Below are 25,903 nucleotides of genomic sequence, written 5' to 3' on the forward strand. Positions count from 1 at the left end.
TTATTATTCATATCAGGATTTTGTTCTGTACTTCTGACTTTTTGGCCTTTTGTTACTGTATTTAAGGGGAGAGAGAGAGAGATGTCAAGGTGGAGGCCAGGTGGCTACTTGGGCAGGGCCCCTCTTTAAGGATTGCAGCATTTTGGTCAGGTAAACATGTACCTGTCACAAGCTAGATTCTGGGATCTCAGGCCTGGGTTTGAATCCTAGAACCAGGACTTACTGGCTTGATATTATATAGGGTATTTTTTTTTTTTTTACACTCCCTAAACCTCAGTTTCCTCAGCTATAAATTGATATTAATACTACCACCCACCTCAGAGTGTTGTTTTGAGGGTTAAATGAGATGTTGTATAACATTTAGTTCAGTACTTGACACATAGAAAGTACTCAGAAAATACTTGCTGTTATTACTATAGGGTCTGGGTCTTAAGAATTTATGTATCCAGAGACTTGATAAGTCTTTGCGTTCCATTGTGTTCAAAGGAGGGTACAGTATTTGGGGCAAATAGATTTTCACTGGAATTTATATTATAGTTTGATCTGCCTGTGCTGTGAGTTTTTAAGATTATTTTTAAAGTCCTCTATAATTTCATTTCTATTTTTGTAAGTTGGATTATGTGATTAATTGAATCAAGGACAATTTTTTTTTTTTTTTTTTTTTTTTTTTTTTTTTTTTTTTTGCGGTACGCGGGCCTCTCACTGCTGTGGCCTCTCCCGTTGCGGAGCACAGGCTCCGGACGCGCAGGCCCAGCGGCCACGGCCCACGGGCCCAGCCGCTCCGCAGCATGTGGAATCCTCCCGGACCGGGGCACAAACCCACGTCCCCTGCATCGGCAGGCGGACTCCCAACCACTGCGCCACCAGGGAAGCCCAAGGACAATTTTTAATAAATGGAGCCTATAATCATTGAATCTCTTTTGAAAGTTGAATATAGTTTTATAGACGTGGCCGAATAAATTCTGAGGCAAAGTTGATTTATCTTGTAGAAGTTTTTTGCTCTAATAAAAATTTATTTAGCGTCTAGCATGCATGAAGATAGTTGATTTTTAACAAATATTTATTGACAGTGATGATCATTCATCAGCAGTTGCTTTATAAAATACCTTTAAAGTTAGGCTCTGATTTCTAAATTTAATTTTGAGTACTGTACATTTCTAAGAGGTACTTAGAGATTGTTTCTTACTTTGAAAAAAGTATGTTAGTAGAATACCCAGTGGCCATTCTGGACAAGCATGCGTCCACTTTTGATTATCTCAGAAGCATGTTGAGCCTTTCTAGGCATCATGAACATCACAGTCACCAAGCTTCACAATAAATTAGTAAATCCATCCTCATAATTTTCTAGGGAACTTTCTTTTCACAGTATGATAAAGTTATTTTGCAAAGAAGATTATCCCATTTTAATTATCCTTAAATTTGATATATATATTTCTAAGACACTAGAGTATCTTAAAACTGTGTATTTTATTTATTGTAAATGAATTTATCATAGAGTGTATATAGATCATAATTTTCTTCATATTTCTCCTTTATTATTATAAGTTGATGGAAGTTTTTTTCCCCCCTCTTCCTTATTCTCCTGGTAATCCTGTATAGGTTCATGAAGGTTTCCTGGAGAGTAAAGTGTTTGTTTTGAATAGTACCAATTCATCAGATCCATGTGAGAGAAGAACTATTGACCTAAGGATATATATGCTTTGCTTTCTTCCATTTCTGATTCTTTTGGTCTTCATTCGCGAGCTCAAGAATCTATTTGTGCTTTCATTCCTTGCCAACGTTTCCATGGCTGTGAGTCTTGTGATAATTTATCAGTACATTGTTAGGGTAAGTATAACGTGTTTTTAACCGTGTCATATGTTTCTTAACAAGTAAATATTTTTCACTTTGGAGGTAAAAGTAATGATAAGTAGAGACTGTACTTCAATGTGTCACACAGGAGATAATCAGGGAACTCTGGTTTCCTTCTCGGGGATACTGCTTAGTTGAAAAAGCAGTATATGACATAGAGGTTGAAAGCATAGGCTTTGTAGTCAGATCTGGTTTTGAATCCTGGTAAGTATGTTTCTGGGCTGTATGATGTTGCTTCAGAAGGTAGTAATACCTGACTTACTAGAGTTGTGAGATTTAGGATCGTGCCTTAGTGCACTGCCTAACATGAAACAAAGAACTGATTAGCGTTTTGTTTATTCCTTTAAGATTTAAACCAATCGCAAGAGACGGGAGTATAGACGTGATTTTATAATTTTCTTTCACTTCTGAACCTTTATTTGCTGCCACCACTTCAGCTCACTGCCACTATACTAGGCTGTAACCTCTTCATCTGATGTATGCAATAACCTCAACTCATTTCCTTGTCAGCAGTCTGGAGATTCTTAGCCCAGTTTCCTTAAAATATTCTATTGATGGGATTCAGGGGATCTGCAAATCCCTTAAAATCATTTATAAGATTTAGGGTTTCTGTATGTATATATGCATTTTTCTCCTGAGCAACTGTATAGCTTTCATCTCTCATAGGAGCCAATGACTCAAAAAAGGTGGAGAATCCTATTTTTTCCTGATACAGTCCATTTTATACATTGCTGCCAAAGCAGTTGTCCTAAAATCTCCATTAGCAATTCATTACAAATTCTCTTATGATGGATCTATGTTTCCTTTTTGCCCCATCTTAATTCCAAAGCCTGTAGACTCTTTGTTATAGCATGTGAGAGTGAAAGGGGACAGGCAGGAAGATCTCACAAGGCTTTCTGGAGTTCCTGACCCCTTGGCTGGACATGTAGGAGTTAGTGGAGCAGAAAAGGAGGCTCCTTAGGTAGAGGGAACCATGTGAGCCTTGAAGTACAGTTTAGCGTTATCCAATAATCCAAACATTTTAATAATCTTTTCATTTTGACCCTAGCTTATATTTCACCATTATATCACACAGTTCTACCTATGCTTCAGATCTTCTAAATCTATTCCCCAAATTTTCCCTGTGCTGTCACACTTCAGTTTCTTTGTTCATCCTCTTTCATTGGCCTTGAATTCCACTTCTAGTCAGTTAAAGGCAGAGAACACAGGCTGGTGAGGAGACTTGGGCTAGCTGGAAGAAGTGGCCAGTGTGGACCCAGGGATCTTGAACAAGATGCGCAGTCTTTGAGCTTCCAGATAATGAGAGTTAGAAGAAGGCTATATGAGTCAGGACTAAGAAATCAAAGCCAGAGTCAAGGCATAGGCACAAGTAATAAGGGTAATGGCAACTGTCAGGTCAAAGAGTAAGATGCTGAAACCACGAGGAGACCTGTTCTAGAGAACAGCACAGTGTTATTGAGATAGAAAGCCAAAGTCAGGAAATCTTAGAGACCAAAAGAGCAATGAAAGTAGAGTGGGGAATAAATTTCATTGGACACCGTCAGAAGTGGTTGATAACTGACTATATGGCTCTCAGCTTAGACGTTGAATATGCTTATGTATTTCCTGTTGTGGTAGGAGCCATACCCAGTGAGAACAGCCTGGGACTTACAGGTGGAAACAGGTAATCAGGAGCATTTACCTCAGATGGAATGTATGGGCTTGAGGGAAACAATTGCTTTTGGCAGTGAAATCCTAACAGCTTGGCTACGTTTAACATAGGATGCTTAAAGTTTTTATTGAAAGAGTTATTCACATTTATAATACACGTTTGCTGCTGTGAAGCTCAGAAGTACATGATTTCGCTCTTCCATTTTTAATTCTTTCAAGTAAGTAAAGATGTAACTTAATGACATCTTATTTTTTCTTTCTCCAGAATATGCCAGATCCCCACAACCTTCCAGTAGTGGCTGGCTGGAAAAAATACCCTCTCTTTTTTGGTACTGCTGTATTTGCTTTTGAAGGCATAGGAGTGGTAAGGATTTAGTCTTTATTACTATTTTTTAAAATCTTAAGTTAACACAAGAACTTATTTACATTTAAAAATGCCTGTTTTTCTTTTGTTTCTATTATTTTATTCCTAGAAAACAATTTGCATTTTGATATGATAGACTTGAATTATAGTTTACTTCTTCTACTTACCAAGACTTTTATCTTAGATGTATCACTTTTTCTTAATCTGTAAAATGAGAACATTCGAATAGATGATTTTTTAACATTTTATCTTGGAAAGTTTCAAACCTATACAAAACTTAGAGAATAGTGTGATGAACGCCTGTGTAAGCATCACCCAGCTTCAAACACCATTAACTTATGGCTAATTTTGTTTGATCTGTATTCTGCCTACTCTAGCAAGTCTAGGTTATATTCAGACAAATCCCAAGCATCATATTTTATAGACTAGATGATTTTAAATGAATTGAAATTGTTACAAAGTTACTATTGCATAAGAAGAGTCAAATATAAATTCTCTTCTTAGATTTATACGTATCATACTTGTTTTGAGAAATGATGTTATCATAAAGCTAATACCAAGAGATACAAACATCCTGAGAATTCTGAGATCCTAAATATTTCCATTAAAGATGCTTCCAGTTCATTTCAAGCCTAGAATATGTAGATTTGGGGAAAGTTGAATATTGCTGTTTACTCCACAGCTTATGTTTCGTAGCCTGATGGTTTGGTATGGGAGCAAAACCATTCATAAACATCTATTTATATGAACCGCAGACAAAACAGAACTAAAAGACAATTTTATGCCATTTTACTTGGGTTTCTGCTCTCTCTGAATTCTCCTTTATAGAATCCTCACTAATTCTTACAGCTCCACTTATCTGTGTTGCAGACATAAGTGTAGATTTTCATTTCTGCTTTAACTAGTAAGCTCTAGTTAACTGTTGGACATTTCCAGTTAAGTGTTGTTCCTCTGACATCTCAAATTCAACAACTCCGAAGTCTGACAGATAGCCTTTTTTTTTTAATCTAAAACCAGTTTCACTTTCTCATTTCTCTATTTATTTTAGTTTTACTTCCAGTCACTCCAGCTTGAAATGTTGGAGTATTTCTTTTCACTGTGTCCCTGGTTTCCCCATTCCAGTCAGTAATTAAGACATGTTGAGTCTTCTTTTCATATTTCCCCAAATCTACTCCATAAAGGAGATTATGTATAAAACACTTAATGCTGTTTGAGGGAGCCTCTGTAAATGTTCATTTCCTTCTCTTCCTCCTTTTCTAGCTGCATTGACACCGTTCTTGACTTTAGCTTCTTATTTCAGGTCTGGATTATCTCCGGAACATACAAATTGTTCACTGTTCTGTTTTCTGTTAATCACTTAAAATTTCCACGTAGACCTGCCTAACGCACCTGAAAAGTGGAGATGAAATTAGTTATTATCTCATGAGGTTATTGTAAATACGATGTGATGTATTACATGCAAAGCTTTTGAAAAATACCTAGCACATTGTAAGCACTCAGTAAATACTTGTTATTATTATTACTTAGTGTTTTACTGCATGGTCAAATTGTATGGCCAAAATCTCCAAATATTTGCCTAAATAATTAACCTTTCAGTTAGCCTTTTTTCCTTTAAAGGTTTTTTTTTCCCCATAATGAAAATATTCATCTTATTAAATTGATGGACATTAGATACAGATGGGTAGATATAGGAACAGTTATAGACATGTATATACATGGGTTAGTGTACATACATATATTTCCTAACTCTGTCTGCTGAGAGAACTGGAAGCAGTGGCACCCAGTAGCAATGAGCACACTCAGCGCCCAGATCTTGAGTTCTAAATACAGTTCTCCAACAAAGGAACCAAAGTTCTTTGGAGAAATAGCTGATCATAGGGCTGAAGCAAGGAAATTCAGTATGGGCCTGGAGCATCTTGTAGTGCCAGAAAGTATGGAAGTGCTCAAAAATCAAAAGAATGGATGCATGTCAAAGGGACACAGGACCCAACCTGATAGAATTCACGATGACCAAAGATGGAACGATATGAGCAACAAAATAAATAATAGTGTTTGGGATTCATACTCAGAGTATAAAACAAATATACATGAATCCATACTTATACAAATAAATGATTAAATAAATAAATACATAGGGCAGATTTTCAAATAACTTATGTAGATACCCCCCCTCCAGGAGCTCTAATTTTATCCCCTCTATCTGTAGTGACTTACTTCCAATGAATAGAGTATGATGAGGCAGGAGGAAAAATCTCTACAGGCAGAGAAACCTGGCAAACACTGTCTTGCCCAAGTGATCAAAATTAACTTCACCAGTGATAAATCACGTTGATAGCATGGGTGATGAGAAGGGCACTGCACCTCTGTGGTATCCTTTTCTGAAACCTATTTTCCCAGTCTAGTCATGAAGAAAACATCAGACAAACCCAAATAGAGCGACAGTGTACCAAATACCTAACCAATGCTCCTCAAACCTGTCAAGGTAATGTATAATAAGGAAGGACTGAGAAACTGCCACAGACCAGAGGAGATTAAGGAGACAGGACAGCAAAATGCAATGTGCTGTCCTGGATGGGACCCTGGAGCAGAAAAAGGATGTTAGTGGGAAAACTAGTGAAATGCAAATAAAGTTTGGAGTTTAATAGTAATGTACCAATATTGGTTCTTAGTTGTAACACAGGTACTTAGGTAGTGTGAAATGTTAACAATAGCGGAAACTGGTCAGGAATATATGGGAGTCTTCTGTTTATCTCTGCATCTTTTCTGTAAATCTAAAATTATTCCAGAGTAAGAAGTTTATTTTAAAAAACCTGACAGATAGTTTTGCCTACTAAGAGCTGATTTCAAATCTTTTTATTTTAAGAATAAAAAAATCTGTAGTGTGAAAAAATATATAACACGTAGAAAAATACATCAACAATTATGTTTGCATATAAACTATAGAAAGATTAATTTGTGTGTACATATAAGACGGGATATTAGATTGTTTTAAATTATTTGCATTCTCTTCTTAGGTCCTTCCACTGGAAAACCAAATGAAAGAATCAAAACGCTTCACCCAAGCATTGAATATTGGCATGGGAATTGTTACAACTCTGTATGTAACATTAGCTACCTTAGGATATATGTGTTTCCATGATGAAATCAGAGGCAGCATAACTTTAAATCTTCCCCAAGATGTGTGGTAGGTAGACAAGAGTTTGTTAACCTAGTTTGTGTATTTTGTAGTATAATTTACCAATGTTTCATGATAAAGGTGTATTCTTGGTTTTATGATTTAAACATTTAAAATCTTTACTGTGATTTCTTTATTTGTGTAATCTAAATTTTTTTCATAATCTTCAGAAGAGATCACCTGCGATTTTACATATTCTTGTGGGATTTTTTAAAAGATTCAGAATTATAGGGTATTCCAAATTTGAGTAACATATAAGAGTAAAACATGACTTTTATTTATTTTTATTTTTTGGATTTTTCGAATTTTATTTATTTTTTTATACAGCAGGTTCTGATTAGTTATCCATTTTATACATATCAGTGTATACATGTCAATCCCAATCTCCCAGTTCATCACACCACCACCACTCCCTCCGCTGCTTTCCCCCCTTGGTGTCCATACAAAGCATGAATCTTTTAATATAGACTCACCTTATTGAAAAAATTTAATACTTATCCTTGCTGTCAAAAATACAACACTCTGGGTTCCTGATTAAATAATACAACCCATCACTCATGGCCCTCACTGTTTTACTGGTCACCTTTAATACTGTATGTGCCCAAGTCCTTTCTGAACACAATTAAGCCACATTGTACAGTTGACCCTCAAACAACATGGGTTTGAACTGCGTGGGTCCACTTATACGTGGATTTTTTTCAATTAACATATTAGAAAAAAATTTTTAATTATTTTTTATTGGAATATAGTTGCTTTACAATGTTATGTTAGTTTCTACTGTACAGCAAAATGAATCAGCTGTACATATACATATATCCCCTCTGTTTTGGATTTCCTTCCCATTTAGGTCACCACAGTGCACTAAGTAGAGTTCCCTGTGCTATGCAGTATGTTCTCATTAGTTGTCTATTTTATACATAGTATCAATAGTGTATATGTGTCAATCCCAATCTCCCAATTCCTCCCATTCCTCCTTCCCCCTTGGTATCCATACATTTGTCCTCTATGTCTGTGTCTCTATTTCTGCTTTGCAAATAAGATCATCTATACCATTTTTCTAGATTCCATATATATGCGTTAATATACAATATTTGTTTTTCTCTTTCTGACTTAACTTCACTCTGTATGACACTTTCTAGGTCCATCCATGTCTCTACAAATGACCCAATTTCATTCCTTTTTATGGCTGAGTAATATTCCATTGTATATATGTATCACATCTTCTTTATCCATTCCTCTGTTGATGGACATTTAGGTTGCTGCCATGTCCTGGCTATTGTAAATAGTGCTGCTGTGAATATTGGGGTGCATGTGTCTTTTTGAATTATGGTTTTCTCTGAGTATATGCCCAGTAGTGAGATTGCTGGATCATATGATAGTTCTATTTTTAGTTTTTTAAGGAACCTCCGTACTGTTCTCCATAGTGGCTGTATCAATTTATATTCCCACCAACAGTGCAAGAGGGTTCCCTACGCCACACCCTCTCCAGCATTTATTGTTTGTAGATTTTTTGATGATGGCCATTCTGACCAGTGTGAAGTGATACCTCATGGTAGTTTTGATTTGCATTTCTCTGATAATTAGTGATGTGGAGCATCTTTTCATGTGTTTGTTGGCCATCTGTATACCTTCTGTGGAGAAATGTCTATTTAGGTCTTCTGCCTATTTTTTGATTTGGTTGTCTCTTTTTTTGGTATTGAGCTACATGAGCAGATTATATATTTTGGAGATTAATCCTTTGTCAGTTGCTTCATTTGCAAATATTTTCTACCATTCTGAGGGTTGTCTTTTTGTCTTCTTTATGTTTTTCTTTTTGTTTTTATTTTCATTACTCTAGGAGGTGGGAAAACTGGACAGCTACATGTAAAAGAACGAAATTAGAACACTCCCTAACACCATATACAAAAATAAACTCAAAATGGATTAAAGACCTTAATGTAAGGCCAGACACTATAAAACTCTTAGAGGAAAGCACAGGTAGAACACTCTTTGACATAAATTGCAGCAAGATGTTTTTGACCCACCTCCTTGAAAAAATTGTTGAGATTTGCGACAATTTGAAAAAACTCAGAAACTACATAGTCTAGAAATATCAAAAAAATTTAAAAGGTATGTCTTAAATCTATAAAATATATGTAGCTATACATATAACATACAAAATATGCGTTAATTGACTGTTTATGTTATCAGTAAGGCTTCCAGTCAACAGTAGGCTATTAGTAGTTAATTTTGGGGGGAATCAAAAGTTATATGCGAATTTTCAACTGTGTGGGTTGGCACACATTTTGATAAATGCAAAGAATTTTCAACTGTGTGGGTTGGCACACATTTTGATAAATACAAAGAATAAATGCTGATTTAATTAAAATCACACCACTCCCTTAGCTGCTTGGGTAGAAGTCTGTGAAACCTTAAGTTTAAATAGTATATATTTTGTAAAATAGATAACTAGTGGGAAGCAGCCGCATAGCACAGGGAGATCAGCACAGTGCTTTGTGACCGCCTAGAGGGGTGGGATAGGGAGGGTGGGAGGGAGATGCAAGGGGGTATACGTACATGGGGATATATGTATAGCTGATTCACTTTGTTATAAAGCAGAAACTAACACACCATTGTAAAGCAATTATACTCCAATAAAGATGTTAAGAAAAAATACAGCATTGTTTCCCATTAAAAAAATAAAATAAAATAAATAGTATATATTTTGGCTGGCTTCCTAATGAGAGTTTGACTGCTATTCAGTAATCATTTGAATCCTGGGCCTTCACTGGAGTCCAGAATGTTGTTAGAACAAAGGTATGTAGGGAACTATTTATGACAGAGAGAAAGTACCTAGAATAGTTTCCAGGTTGCACAAGAGGCATACATGCAGTGTGTTTATTTATTTATTTTTAGTTGTAGTTTTACTTTAGCTATGACATATTTACAAAGGTATTTCAAGATGGAACATGTTTTAATGTCATACATTTGTTTCAAGCTGGAGACATGACTACAAACAAGATATACGGTTGTTCAGCATTTATTTCATTAACCTATTTTATAGTTGATTATGTAATTTTGTTTCCTTCAAATATGCTTCTTTTTTTTGTAACAGTTTAATGTGGAGTAGAAACTTAAACAGCTTAATATAAGAGCATCAAGGCTAAAAATTATGGTAGCTTAGTTCCTCTTTCAAAGACAATATAATGTCTAGAAAATAGGATGGTATTTTTCTCCACTTGGAATAATATTTAGACTAAATCCTGAAAACAAATTTATAAATAAATTTGACAAGTACTTTTAATGTCAACTATAAAATGTAGGTGGGGAAACAATCTCAGAATTCGTCCCTACTCTTACTCACGAAAGTATTTAAAGAAAGTCTTAAGGGCGAATGTGAGAGTGCATGCATGTCAAGTTGAGATGTTCCTGTCCGCAGGGAATTAAGAACATGGTGAAGGAGCAGTGGGCAAGGCTGTGGAGGGAGTGCTTTTGGTGTTCACAACTAAATCCTGAGCGAGTTATACTGTCCCTGCAGTAGCTTTAATTAATCCTTCCCTTTTTCTGCATCCCCTTCTCACCTCTTGCCTTATCCCTAATTGCTGTGGCTCCCCAGTTAGAACGGAACTAGTCGCAAGCCTTGATTAAAAAGGGACTATCAGATCATAGTTTCTATTCAAGAAAGCCTAGCTAGACACCTGCTTTTTTATTTTGAAGAGGAGAGCCTTGTATCCTAAGAAACAAAAATCTGGAAAAAACAGGAAAGCAAGTCAAGATACTCTCCTTTAGAGAACTTGTAACACCTTCTCATTGTGTATATATGCCTTCTGTGGCCTATAGTCTTATTTCTTTATGGTCTTCAGCTGGGACAGTTAAATAAAATACTAGCCATGGCTGAGGGATACTGGAGAGGAGATGCTTGTCTGTTATAGTGATAATCTTCCAAAATGAGAAGTTTGGACTAGAACAGTCATGGGGTTATATCTAATGTTCCTTTCTTGAAATGCTATGTATGAGTCTCTTCTCCCCGCAACCCACCTGTGCTTCAGGCAATAGGCCTAGCAATTTAGAGAATATACAGTGTACTCTTTGTTGGCTGGGCATGAAATCCAATGACTGTCACAAGAGCCTAGGGAACTCATAGCTGCTAGCTATGGGAAGCTGTAAAGGGCTTTTGATGCCACATTGACTTAAAGTCTCAGAGTTCATACGGGGTATTTCTACAAGAAAAGATTGAATTAGAAAGCAGCCCCAGAATAAAGCAAGTATGGATTAGAGAGGCTCCAAGTTATTATTATTTATTACCCTCAATCTTAGTGAGGCATCATTTTTTAAAACTAGTTACGAATACTATTGTTCAATATATTGCATTTAGCTTTTGAAGTAAAGGGTGTATTTTAAAGATGATAATGAAGTAAATTCACAATTCTGAGCTAGAACATTAGCACCTTGAGGGCAGGAGCCCTGCATCTTCTGGGTTTGTGATGCATCTCCACAATCTAGCGCATTACTCAGCATTTAAGAGGCACTTAGTAAACGTTTGTTAAATAGTATTCTAGGCATAAAAGCATTTCTCTTGTTACTACTAGTCTTAGTTGAATGATGTTTTAGCAGAGGTTTTCCAAGATTTCCACTAAAGTAACCCAAGTAGCAGACACACTTCCACTAACAGATATCACGGATATTAGGTTTTCATATAGACAAACACTGAGAAGCAGTTAGGTGACTTCTGCTGCCTCACACGTGGCATTCTTCGTGAAGCACACAATGGATAGGGGAGATTCAACCAAAAATAGGAAAGAAGCATATAAGAACAGGGAAGGTATGGGGTAGGTATTTTAATGTATTTAGTATTTTGAACTGGGACTTCATTTTCCCCCCAAAACAGAACAGACCTTCAGTCTGAGCTCATGCTTGCAGCATATAGGAGCTAGGATGCTGAGTATTCTGGGAAATATGAACTGGGACTTCATTTTCCCCCCAAAACAGAACAAACCTTCAGTCTGAGCTCATGCTTGCAGCATATAGGAGCTAGGACGCTGAGTATTCTGGGAAGTAAAACTCACAAATAGTGGCAGGTAATCAAGCTACACTACACCTTAACTGACCCTACCACACAATCAGGGAGCTGAACTCTGAGGAGTTTGTCCCCTGAGATGAAAATATTTAGGCAAGAATGGACTCACCAAGAGGCACAGTAAACAAAGAAGTAGAGCAGTAAACTTAGGGAAACTGGAAAAAGAAGGTTTGTATATTCTGGACCATTCCCTCTGTCCTCTCCCTCAGTAATTCTTCATGATCTTCCAATATTAAAGTTGCCTATATCTAGGAATCCTGGCCCAAACGGCTTCTGCCTCTCCTTTCCTCTGTCATTTTCTTCCTCACAGTGAATATTATTACATTTAAAATGTAGGGCGTCTATCAAATTCATTTTTCATCTAACAGATATTTATTGTATGTGTTTTTTGTACTAGGAAGTGTTCCCAGGCACTAGTGATAACAGCAGTGAACAGATAAAAAAATCTCTCCCTCGTAGTGCTCACATTCTAGTGAACATGCTACAGGATTGTAGCTAGTTCTCACAAAGACTTCTTGACAGATCTTAACCCTCGAGATTCTTGACAGTCATGAAAGGTCCAAGAGGGAAAGTGACTTATTAGATTCTTTCCAAGAGTCGCTTCTGTATTCAACCTTGAGAGAAAGAGAATCAGTCAGCCACCTATTTCCCAGGTTAGCTTTAAAAAAATTAAGATATTCTTATCTATGAATTTTGTTTAGGTATTGATTTCTTAGCCGATGTGGGGAAAAGAATAGAAACATTGCTATTTTTGAAATTCTCTGTTTTCAAAACTTACGCTTTCACTGGATTATTGAGTTGTTTTCTCCCCCATAATCTGATTCTGTATATTGACTGCAAAATAATTATTTAAAAAATATATTTCTGCTCTTTACTAAGATACTACATTTCTTTGCTACCAGTATAACAGACTTTGTTTTCAAGCAAGAGTCATTTTATTTTTGAAGTATTTTTATTTGTGATAATGATTAGACGTAGTTTCTAAGAATCACCTATCCATACCCATTTTTGATCATTAATATTAATTTAATTAACATTTAATAAGTATCTATCCCCTGCCAAGTGCATGGGGGGTTATACAGAGAAGAATAAAACATAGCCTCTAACTTTCAAGAACTATGGCACTGAGTTTTGTTGTTTTAAGACTTGTTTTCTTTCTTTTTCTTTCTTTTTTTCTTTCTTTCTTTCTTTTTCTTTCTTTCTTTCTTTCCTCCCTCCCTCCCTCTCTCCCTCTCTCTCTCTCTCTTCCTTTCTTCCTTTCTTCCTTTCTTTCTTTCTTTCTTCCTTTCTTCCTTCCTTCCTTCCTTCCTTTCTTTCTTTCTTTCTTTCTTTCTTTCTTTCTTTCTTTCTTTCTTTCTTTCTTTCTTTTCTTTCTCTCTCTCTCTCTCTCTCTCTCTCTCTCTCTCTCTCTCTCTCTCTCTCTCTCTTTCTCTCTTTCTCTCTTTCTCTCTTCACTCCACAGCATGTGCGATCTTAGTTCTCCAACCAGGGATCAAACCTACACCCGCTGCATTGGAAGGCAGTGTTAACCACTGGACCGCCAGGGAAGTCCCTGGCACTGAGTTTTAAAATACCCTTTAACGTGTACCATATGTTATTTAAAAGTTGTTTTATGTTCTTATATATCATCAAAACAAATTCCTATCACTTTAAGCAAGTTTTTTTATCCTTTTGAGAGACAGTTTACTGGGTAGATTCTTCTTTCAACTCTTCATTTCTAAAACTTAGTACCTATGGACAATTACCATAGATACATGCTTAAAACCAAAATGAGAACAAAGGTTGATAAGATATAGAAAAGTTGAGTAGAGAAAAATAGTACGTGAACATGTAGATATCAAACATAGAAATTAGTGGGTTTTTAAAACAAAAAATAAGTAAAAGTGGAAGAGTTGATTTTAAAAGACTGTAGCGCTTCTCTTAAACACTCATTTCTATATTACTCTTTGGTGGATGATTAGCAAATATACCAGCTTCTAAAAGACCCAAACCATTTTATTTCCCATTTCTACTCTGTGTAACACGAAGTGATAGTAATTACATATAGTTAATATTACTGAATGGTATTAATAATAACCAGATTCTTAACCCATACAATTTGTTTTATATAAATAGAAAAGTAATTATACTTATAAATATAATGATATATTTTTAGATATATTGGTAATCATATTTTTAAAACATGTAAGTTAAAATATAATTAGAAAAAAAGGAATGTTGTAATAATAAACTGATAAGGATATTCGTTTAATTCTCCACAATTACATATCAGAGTATATGAAGCAATCTTTTGGTTATTTTGTACATTTCAATGGCTTGACCATTTGTGTTTAAGCATCAAGCTGAGAAATATACCTTGAATCATTTTAAAATTAACATAGTATTGTTGCTGGCCCTAAGGCATTCCTTCTTGCCTTAATTACACTGTTTGTAGTATTTTCAAATCTATTTCTCTCTCTTTTTTTTTTTTTTACAACTTTTTCACTTTGTATTTTGGGGACTTCATTTTTTTTTTAACATCTTTATTGGAGTATAATTGCTTTACAACGTTGTGTTAGTTTCTGCTGTATAACAAAGTGAATCAGCTATATGTATACATATATCCCCATATCCCCTCCTTCAAATCTATTTCTACTCAGCTTTCTTCCTTCCTCCTTCACTTGTATGATGAATACATTATAGAAGGAGACTTACCGAATTCCTTCTTGCTTGACGACAGTTTAGGAAACTGTTTATAATCTTGACATCTAAGTGATACCATGCAGGATTTGTCTTTCTCTGGCTTATCTCACTTAGCATAACGCCTGCCAGGTTCATGCATGTTGTTGTCTTAATCTAACTTTCTTTTTAATGACTCAAATAAACAGAGAATAGATTGGTGGTTGCCAGGGGCTAGTGGATGGGGAAGAAGAGGAGAGTTTAGTAAAAGGGTACAAATTTTCGGTTAAAAGATGGATAAGGTCTGAGGATCTAATGTATAACATGGTGACTGTGGTTGATATGTGTTATGTAATTGAAATTGCCAAGAGAGCAGAATCAAAGTGTTATCGCCAGAACGGAAAAAAAAGGCAAATATGTGAGGTGATGGATATGTTTATTAATTAACTCAGTTGTGGGAATTCTTTCACAATGTTTACATATATCAAATCAGAATCAAAGTGTTATCGCCAGAACGGAAAAAAAAGGCAAATATGTGAGGTGATGGATATGTTTGTTAATTAACTCAGTTGTGGGAATTCTTTCACAATGTTTACATATATCAAATCATCACCTCGTGGACTTCAAATGTATTGTAATTGTATTGGTCAGTCGTACCTCAATAAAGCTGAAAATAAAAGAATGACTAAGTTTTGAAATTTTTTAACAGGTTATATCAATCAGTGAAAATTCTCTATTCCTTCGGCATCTTTGTGACATATTCAATTCAGTTCTATGTTCCAGCAGAGATAATTATCCCTGTGATCACATCCAAATTTCATGCTAAATGGAAGCAAATCTGTGAATTTGCAGTAAGGTCCTTCTTGGTTACTATTACTTGTAAGTATCACTGCATATTTATAGCATAATGATTTTTATTGTTGAATTTCTTATAATGAAGCTACTTAAAAGTAGCTTTTATATATATTTTTATATATAAAAATATTTTTTATATTTTTAAAAATATATATAAAATTTTTAAAAATATTTTTAAAACAATTTTGTTCACCTAGCTGGGATACATTTTGGTTTAAAATTCTGTTATTCTATATCTATAGAAGAAAAACACAAACTAGCTCCTATCACACTTAAAACAACTAATCAAATTATTATTTTGGAAATGACCTCACTCGTGATTGAAATATAAGTATATTTAAATCACATGCGTAAACGACCCCTTATATTGTTGATACACATTTTACTCTGGTTTTCTAGTTTTCCTCAACTTTTTTGTATCTGTTAACTTTTGTATATTTAACATTTTAACTCTCCATGTCTACCTATACGAATGGGTTTTTTTCTGTTTTGGTCTTTAATAATTTCAGTGGCTTATTTTACTTATTATTTGAAGGAGTGTGTATAATCTCTTATTAAAGTTTCACATTGTAGAATGCCTCCACAAGGTAGAATTAAGGATGGAGGCTCGTGGAGAGGGAGCTTGAGTTTGGGATAGTGGAAAGAGTATGAGTTTTACAGTCACACTGGACTGACGGTTCAAACTCAGGCCTCCCACTTACTTGCTGGTGTCTTTAGGTAAGTTACAAACCACCTTTGAGTCCTGCTTTCCTCAACTGTGAAATGAAGATAAGACATTTAAAAATATTAACAAAGTAGTTAGAAATTATTGTTTTATTGTCACCACTTTTACGATAATCTCAAATAGAAAGATGACTGCAACACTGAACTAACGGGATTGCTTAGAATGATACCAGGGACCAGATTACTGGGGATTTTGGGGAACAAGCAGCTTTGGAAATTCTATAGAAGATGTGAATAACCATCTTGGCCCACTTAAGGTTAGAGAACGTTAGAACTAGAAATTCTGGGCAACTCTGTCGATTACATTGAGCAGCTTGGGGTGGAGCTTATGCCTACATTTAAAGAACTGGGTGTATTACATTGTGTTCAAAGAAAAAGCAAAACTGGGAAAATTAGATAAAACTTATTTTTCAAAGTAATCACTTAAATGAAATAAGTAAACTAAGAAGGGAAATCACATTGAGGAATGACGTCAATAGGCCCATACTTTGATGACTAATGAAACATTCAGGAGGAAAAAGTTATTTTAAAACATTTTGGAATGTTTTTTATACATTGCTTTTATTGACATTTTGACAACTACTAAATACAAAGACTTATTTCAGTCAAAGTCCTTTTATCAGTAGATGTAAGACAGTTCTATTCTGATAGTATGTCTCCTTTTAGAGTTAGTAACTGAATTTTAATAACTTCATCCGTTTCTGCACATGGGCTGCTGTCGTTATGTTGAGCTGCCTGTCTGCTGAGGTACAGACCATACTGCACATCTGTTACCAGGGTTTATTCCCAGAAGCCAGGGCTTTTCCTCAGGAGCTGAGTTCATGTCACAGAGGATTGCAGCTTTTTCTTTGCTGCTGCTTTCTTTTAGTTAAAAGTAGGTAAACCTACTTAATCATATATGAGGGTTATATTTACAGCATACTTTGAACAGAGAGAACACAAAGTGTGCCATATTCTGTCCTACTTCACTGAAACACATCATTGGACACTGAGCTTCATTTACATCTTTGGCCCATCCTTCCAAATTAAAGTAAAAGCCAAGTGATATTCATGACTCGACTGTTTTGAATCTGTTCTTCAAAGCACTTGATAAGATTCTGGGTCAGGCTCTTCATTGATGAATGCGTGGAGAGCTGATGGGACCTTGTCATATCTGTAGAGCAGGCAGTGCAGCACTAGCAATGAGAGTGGAGGCTCAGCTGGGTTTGCATGTTTCAGCATTCCATAATCCCTTCCAAGTACTGAATCCACGTTTACAGGATGGGTCTTCAAAGTAGTGGGCTCATCAGCTTGGGTTATACTGGTTATGTCCAAGTCTCCATTTAGTATTTGAATCACCGTTTCACAGTATCTTCTTGGTGGAACTCAAAAGCTTGAAAGGATGGGTCAGACTCTTCCTGCATGTTCCCTGTAGGCACTTACCTGCTAGATAGGCATTGCACAGGTGAGGGAGAAGAGTGGATAGAAACTGGCCAGAGGCCACCTTGGACTACAATAAATGCCTTTTATTTTAAAAGCAGACCTGTAGAAAAAGCTGTTAAATCTTGATTTGACACGAGTATTTTGATTCCCTGTTTGAATTGAACCTGCAAAATATGTTAAATACTGCTTATTTCTGTTATTGTCCAATTCATTGATCCTTCTACTATTTCTAATTTGAAAAGCCCTTGGATTTGAGAGTATGCTTTCTACTTTTAGTCAACTATGACGACATAGAGCATAAATCTTTGGTAGTTTGTAGAATACTAAGAAGACATACTAAAATCCTTCATTTAAGTTAGTTGTCACTGCAGATGAGAAAAAGTACCATTCTGTACCCTAATATTCTATCTTAAGAGTCAGTAGGTATATGGAGAGGACCATTCACTCTTTGTGTAATTAAAATTTATGTGCTAGAGTGTTTCTCACAGTTTTGTTGTTGATGTTACAATATCAAGCATTTTATTTTCTGATGTATCTGCTTTCACCATTTAGATGCAAAAAAATGGACCTAAATAGGCTTTTTTTTTCATGTTAGAGGAAACTTTGTACCTTAAGGATACATTCTTTTTCTCTATAATATAGTTTTGGGAAATACTGGATAAGCTTAATTAGTACTTAATAGATATATTCATAACAACTGTCTGTAAATGACATGGGGCAACCTATTTATAGTAATCCTCTAGCAAATATTTGTAATGAATAAACTATCCTTATCCCAGGCTTTCCTTTGACTTACTGTTTTTGTGATTTTTGAGTTCTTCTGTGTTGGATTTGCCTAAAGTGTATATATTTCTCTTCCTTGTCTGACTAATAACATTATCAAATAACGTTTCAAGCCATTTTTTACTTGCAAATATCTATTGGTTATATAACATTTAAAGAATGACTTTAATCAATAAATTTCATGATTTAAAAGTGTTTGATAGGGCCTCCCTGGTGGTGCAGTGGTTGAGAGTCTGCCTGCCGATGCAGGGGACACGGGTTCGTGCTCCGGTCTGGGAAGATCCCACATGCTGCGCAGTGGCTAGGCCCGTGAGCCATGGCCACTGAGCCTGCGCGTCCGGAGCCTGTGCTCCGCAACGGGAGAGGCCACAACAGTGAGAGGCCCATGTACCGCAAAAAAAAAAAAAAATTAAAAGTGTTTGATAAGTGGAATTTTAGTCTGAATGCGTAAATTATAAAATACTATAGTGTTCCTCCGAATGGTTTTCCAACATTTCACTTGATTTACTAGTAACATATTGGATTATCGGAAAACACTAATGATGAAAAATAGATTCCATTCTTCAGATGGCAAGGTTGTAGTCATGTTTGTATGGTTGTCCTTTTAAATACTGCCACCTACTATAAGTAGGTGAAGCATGTTTCCACAAAATGGATATAGTCAATGAATTTTAAAAGGTTCTAATTTTGTTTGAGAGTTATACTTTATAGTTCCCTTGAGAGAAATGTTAAAAGGATGTAGCACGCATCCATTAAACAGGGGTCCACTTTATAAAGTATTTCTAGTTTAGAGTTCCAACTACTTCAAATTCAGTTGTTTTACTTAGGAAGGTTTCTTGTACTTCAGCCTTGTAGGTGTGCAGCTATATTTATGATTTCAAAATAATTTTTAGGGTTTTAGCTTTCGTAATAATTTAAATAAAAAGTGGTAAATAATTGTGGTTCTAAGAAATGTGGTGTTTCCAAATTAATCCCACATCCTCCTGAAAAACATCGAGGGCCACAAAGAGAATAGGGGAGGGGAGAAAACCATAAACTGAAAACTAAGAAGCAAAGAAGCCAGTAGACTGCAAACTCAAGACTTAATTACAAAGAGCATGAATTAAATTGTATATATACCACAGAAAGTTCAGTAAGAGACAAAGACAGAGAAAAAAGAAAAGCAAAAGGAGGTAAACTTAGAAATAAAAGAGGGATAACAAAGATTAGAGAGAAAACTGATACCTTTTGAAGGCAAGTAAAGAAAGCCAACACATACATAATTAGAGTCCTCACAGCTGGAACTGTGGTTACATAGTCACCTTTGGTGGCAGTGGTGATATAGTTGTCACAGCTTTCATGTGAGCAAACTCAGCTGTTATTTCTGATGGCAGCTCCAACCCTCAACAGATCATTCAATGAACCATCTAAGGACAATTTGGAGAAAGAATATGAGTCTTTTCAAAACAACTTATTTAATTTATTTATTTATTTTTGGCTGCGTTGGGTCTTCCTTGCTGTGCGCGGGCTTTCTCTAGTTGCGGCGAGTAGGGGCTACTCTTCGTTGCAGTGCGCGGGCTTCTCATTGCGGTGGTTTCTCTTGTGGAGCACAGGCTCTAGGCACGTGGGCTTCAGAAGTTGTGGCACGCGGGTTTCAGTAGTTGTGGCACGTGGGCTCTAGAGCACAGGGTCAGTAGTTGTGGCGCACGGGCTTAGTTGCTCCGCGGCATGTGGGATCTTCCCGGACCAGGGCTGGAACCCATGTCCCCTGCATTGGCAAGCAGATTCTTAACCACTGAGCCACCAGGGAAGTCCTGAATATAAGTCTTGATTTTTGCAAACCTTCTGTCGGTATTTGGTAAGATAAAGATAAAGATCAAGAAAGTTCCAGATCAAAACTTGCAGAAGACTTGATGGTAGCTTGGACTAAAATCCTGTTGACAATAATGGTACATTATTTTTTTTTTAACTTTTCATTTTGAAATCACTTAGAAAAGTTGTAAAAGAAAGTAGAATTACCATAAGCCCTTTACTCAATTTCCTCTAATGTTATCAGCTTACATACCACAGTATAGTTAAGGAAATTAACATTAATACACTGCTGTTAACTAATCAACCTTATTTTGATTTTGCTAGTTTTCCCACTGATACGCTTTTTCTGATCAAGGAGCCAATCCAAGGTCCCACGTGAATTTAGTTGTCACGTCTACTTAGTCTCCTCCAGTTTTGACAGTTATCTTTTTTTAATCTTTCTTTATTTACCTTGATGTCTTTGAAGTGTCAGTAATTTTGCAGAATTTCCTTCAGTGTAGATTTATGTGATGCTTTCTTATGATTAGGTTGAAGTTAAGCGTTTTTAACAAGAGTGCCACAGGTGATGCTTTGCACTTCTCAGTACATCACATCGTGGCATCAATATTTCTTATTACTGGTGATGTTAACGTTGATCACTTGGTTAAGGTGGTGTCTGTCAGATGTCTCCACTGTAAAGGTACTCTTTTTCCCTTTATAGTTGATAAATATCTTGTAGAGAGATATCCTGTTCTCATACAGTTTTTGCCCACTAATTTTAGCATCCTTCAGCGACTTTTCCTGCAACAGTTATTACCGTGGTGTTTGCTTAATAATGATTTTCTATTTCCATTGTTTCTTCTATTTTGGTTAATTGGAATTCTAATGTAAGGAATAGCTATCTCTTCTCTCTCATTTATTTAATGATTTATTTATATCACACCACCCCAGGTTTTGTGCTTTATACAATGAGCTATATGGCAGAGTAATGAAAATACATTCTTCACCCAGAACTTCATAGCAAAAATTAAAAGTCGTTTATGTAAGAAACTCTGTTGATAAGTCAAAGTCCGAGAAATATCACTCACTGTTTTGGTTTCTTTGTTTTCTTTTTTTAGCTCAGAACAGAATGTGACAGATTCTCCCACAAGCAATAGTTTAGTAGTGCCTACTTGCATCAGTTAATTTTAATGTAGTGAATGTATCCACAGTTAGTATTCATATAAGTATTAAATATTTACATAAAAAAATTTGTATTTTCAATTTTCTAGGTGCTGGAGCGATTCTGATTCCTCGTTTAGACATTGTGATTTCCTTCGTTGGAGCTGTGAGCAGCAGCACATTGGCCTTGATCCTACCGCCTCTGGTTGAAATTCTTACATTTTCTAAGGAGCACTACAGTATATGGATGATCCTGAAAAATATTTCTATCGCGTTCACTGGAGTTGTTGGTTTCTTGTTAGGTGCATATGTGACTGTTGAAGAAATTATTTATCCTACTGTCAAAGTTTCCGCTGGCACTCCACAAAGTTCCTCTTTAAATTTGAATTCGACATGCATTACATCTGGTTTGAAATAGTAAAAGCATAATTATGAGTCTCAAGTCTGAAAATGATGAAAATAAGAACATTGGAACACATTGCCATACACTTAAAAACCGTTTTCTTTCGGCACAACATTGATATTTTGGCAATAAATTATAATTCTTTACCAATACTGATAAACTACGACAGATTTGTGGTTTTATGTATTAGCAGCAATTTCAAAAATTTTAGTTCTGAAAATTGAAAAAATTAAAATGTTAAAAAAATTAAAGAATGAAAATGCTTGTTATTCTTCTCTCAATCAAATACTTTAACCAGGATTCTCTCTTTTACCTCCATGCTACTCTATTGCCACCCAGTTGAGGAGAGAACAGGGTTTCAACAATAAGAGAATAAAAGAAGTATAGGTGAGTAAAATCTGACCATCCCAATGAATTTTAAAGTATACTTTGTATATAATGTAGAAATATCTCCATTATGTTTTTATTAGAGAGCCAAATACTTATGTTTTCCCTGTGGAAGTTTAGAAAACTCTCATTAGCCATAATGTAAGAATCAGAAAATCCCCCAAACCAGAATTCTTTTTACACTATTCTTTAATGGTAGCTGATCTTCATATTGAAAACCAAAAGGCACCGTGCAAGATTCTGACTTAGTGTTTCAACCAAATTTGAGACACTTTAAAAGTTATCCAATACATATTCCCTTGTTTTTTTTTACCTGAGGAAATGAATAGCCAGGATGGTTAAGTAACTTGATCAAGACCACTCAGCCTTGAGATGAAGAGAACCTGATCTTTTGATTCCCAGTCCAGGATTTTTTATCTTTCACTTCACATCCTAGAAAAAGAATCAATTATGTTGTTTGACTTTAGTATTAAGTCTGTTTAATTATATTTCAGTATTTTGTAAGTCATGACCTTTGACAAGTATATGTGACCTGAGCAGAAAGTCAGGGAACTCTAAAAAGCCTGCACTATGGCCATGCAAGCCTCAACATGGGAAAGAAGCAATGGTTTTTAAACAGAATAGAAATGCCTTGCTGGTTTAACTGCTGGATGGTAGAAGGTGCCCAGCTGTCCTGTGTGTGGATTCAGCTCTCCTTATTGTTTCTTTCTTTCTAGGTTTGTAGGCACTATCTTTCCTAATGGCAAAAAATAGAGATCTGACACAATACAGGACTTTTCGGCCTCATGGCTTTCCTTATCATAGCCTTCCACTGATCTGAATGGGCAGAATAAGAGAAAGATTCAGGCCTAGGAAAAAATCAAGACAATAATAAACTCTCTGCTAGATACTGAGACACTCCAGGCTTCTTCCAGAGAAATACCTTTTATTCCTCCATATTCTTCAAGCCCAGTTATTAACCAAAACAAAGAATCTCAGTGGGCATGGAGTATGAAAATGGTTAAGTTTAAAACTAAGAATCTTGATTTTTTTTTTTAATTCATACTTTAAAACTCATCGAACTTTTTAGTCAGGTTGGTGATACTCTAATTTGTAATACTGTAAGATATCACCAAGATCACAGTAGTGTATATATTCTATATTTTTATATGTAAATGTTAGCTCAAGTATTTTTTTGCTTACATCATTGAGTCATCAAGTATAATCCAAAGATATATCAGAAGCTTTATTTTGGTACAAATTCTTAAGAATCAAAACTTTTTAAAAAACATTTGCATTGAGAATCACCAATAATTGTGACACTTTTATGTCAAATCTGTTATGTTGAACCTTTAGTCACGGGAGAATGTGGAAGAAGTTATAGGCAAAGTAATTGTCATTGAAACTAATGTTATATAATCTTGAATCTAAGAGTAAATTAGGTGTTTTTTAACGTATAACTTGGTATAATATGACTTGAAAACTATTATTTAATAGAAAGCACTATTTGGTTTTTGTCAGCTGTCTTCAGATAGTATTTCTAGTCTATGTGAAATTTTATTTTTATACTTTCGCCTTTGTTTATTTTCCTTATGGAATTTATCACATTTAATGAAATTTCAAATAGCTGATGATAGTAATATATAAATTTTTAATTCAATGAACAAATGTTGAGTACATTATCAACCAGGCTTCCTTAAGCAATGAGTGCTGACTCGACATACAGTACTCAATTCACTAAATTATCAGTACTTTAAATACAAGAGAAAAGTTGAAATGCAGAAAGGAAGAGGGGCTAAGAAGGGAGAGAGCAGTTTTAATTCTTAACAAGAAATACTATTTAGATGTATAAACGCACTCTTACTTAAGGATTTTTAATGATGTGTTTTATTTGCAAAAAATCAAGCAGTATTTTTCCTCTGAAAATTTAGTTTTAATGAGTCATAACATTTTCTAAGATGATTGGAGAAGATATTTTGATTAAACCAGCTGTTGATTTTACTTTGGGACCTGGAAAAATGAGAGTGATTGCACCTGTCAAATTTTGTATCCAGTATCTTTGGTCCATTACATTATTGCTTAAATGACTTCAGCATTTCATCTGCCACCACAGTAAAGCACCCTCTTCTCTGAAAGCTAATCAGGTGCCTACGAGCCTTTTCTACTAGTGGAGTGGTGGGGGGAAAGGAAAGCTTTATTCACCTCTGATGACCTCTGAGCTAAGTCAGTCATCACTGTTTCCTTACAGCCAAAAGGGTTTCACCAGTTTCAGAGTCAACTTGTCAAAACAGTGGCTTTCAGACCTTTTTTATTTTTTATCAGAGTATTTTCTTGTCCCGCCATGGCCAGATTTCTCCACAACTGAAGTAAGACCTAGTTTTTTCTTAGTTAAAGACAAATTTGTATGGTGTTACCAAATGAAAAAAAGCACTGTGTTAGCAAGTGCTACATTATGTTTTAATTCTGTCCTCTCTGGATTCTCCTCTATTAAAACAATTTCTGCCTTTTGCCTATGTAATGCAATTAACATTTTTGTAAGCATTTTATGCAACGTGCATGTTGTAAATATCCTAACGTGGGGTGATTTCATTCACTGTTTTCATAGTAGTTACAGAAAAGCTCTCTAACTGTAAAGTACTATACAAATATTAATTGACGTCCTACATTAGTGCCATGTCCAGCTGTGGACATGCTTACTGTAGCTTCCCCGTGGCATCTTCTGGGACTGACATGCCAGAGATGGCAGTACAGCAGCTTAGTACTGCATTTGTTTACTGAAAGTATGTACCCACTCCTTTCTTCATTTGAAAGGGAGAGGATACATAATAGAGCTAATGGAAATAACAAATAAAATTATGTAAGTGATACCAGTGGCTCAATGAATATGTTCTGCTGAGAAAATAATTTGGTAAAAATATAGACCATTGATACTATAAAATGAGTTTTTAAAAAATGAGTCTTTTAATCTTTTTGGCTCAACTAGCTCCCCTTCATAAGAAAATTTGAGAGACTTTGATCTAAAAGTCATAACAAGATACTTCTTAATACTAAATGGCTGACTGTAATAGTTAACACTTCGGCAGTATGATTAACCATAATTAATCTTATTTATGCCACTAGTGCTCACTAGGCTGAACACCTTTCTGAAAGTGGTTGGTTTTGACCTAGGGGATAAGAAAACATGCTTTAGAAATGCTGTTTAGGGGCTTCCCTGGTGGCACAGTGGTTGAGAGTCCGCCTGCCAATGCAGGGGACACGGGTTCGTGCCCCGGTCTGGGAAGATCCCACATGCCGCGGAGCGGCTGGGCCCGTGAGCCACGGCCGCTGAGCCTGCGCGTCTGGAGCCTGTGCTCCGCAACGGGAGAGGCCACAACAGTGAGAGGCCCGTGTACCGCAAAAAAAAAAAAAAAAAAAAAAAAAAAAGAAATGCTGTTTATTGCCCTATGAAAAAATGAAGTGACAAATCACTCTCATTCTTAAAATTTTATATCAAGGTTACCTAGTTCTTATGTATACACATACACACACTCCAGTAGTCTGTGGAGTTAGATACTAATACTAATTTTCCATTTAAATCGGATCCAGGAAGGTGATGTGTTGAAAGATTACTCTGAAGATTATTCCATTAGGTTTCTTGATGAGAAATAGGAAAATATGTGCTTATAC

General features: G+C 35.6%; 1 protein-coding gene across 4 annotated transcripts in view; it reads left to right on the forward strand.

The window, feature by feature from the left end:
- Positions 1 to 25,632, forward strand: part of SLC36A4 (solute carrier family 36 member 4) — a 46,146-nt gene extending 20,514 nt beyond the window's left edge. For 3 of the 4 annotated variants that reach the window (XM_032639864.1, XM_032639863.1, XM_032639862.1), the window contains exons 4-8: positions 1,600 to 1,827; positions 3,767 to 3,865; positions 6,880 to 7,049; positions 15,464 to 15,633; positions 21,579 to 25,631. In XM_032639864.1, coding sequence (XP_032495755.1) covers positions 1,600 to 1,827; positions 3,767 to 3,865; positions 6,880 to 7,049; positions 15,464 to 15,633; positions 21,579 to 21,886 — 975 coding nt within the window. In that variant the 3' untranslated portion in view covers positions 21,887 to 25,631. Of the gene's footprint in view, positions 1 to 1,599; positions 1,828 to 3,766; positions 3,866 to 6,879; positions 7,050 to 15,463; positions 15,634 to 21,578 lie in introns of all 4 variants that reach the window. The other variant, XM_032639861.1, reaches the window with a different exon arrangement.
- Positions 25,633 to 25,903: the final 271 nt, after the last annotated feature.

The sequence above is a fragment of the Phocoena sinus genome, chromosome 8 (genome assembly GCF_008692025.1).
Source record: "Phocoena sinus isolate mPhoSin1 chromosome 8, mPhoSin1.pri, whole genome shotgun sequence".
NCBI lineage: Eukaryota > Metazoa > Chordata > Mammalia > Artiodactyla > Phocoenidae > Phocoena > Phocoena sinus.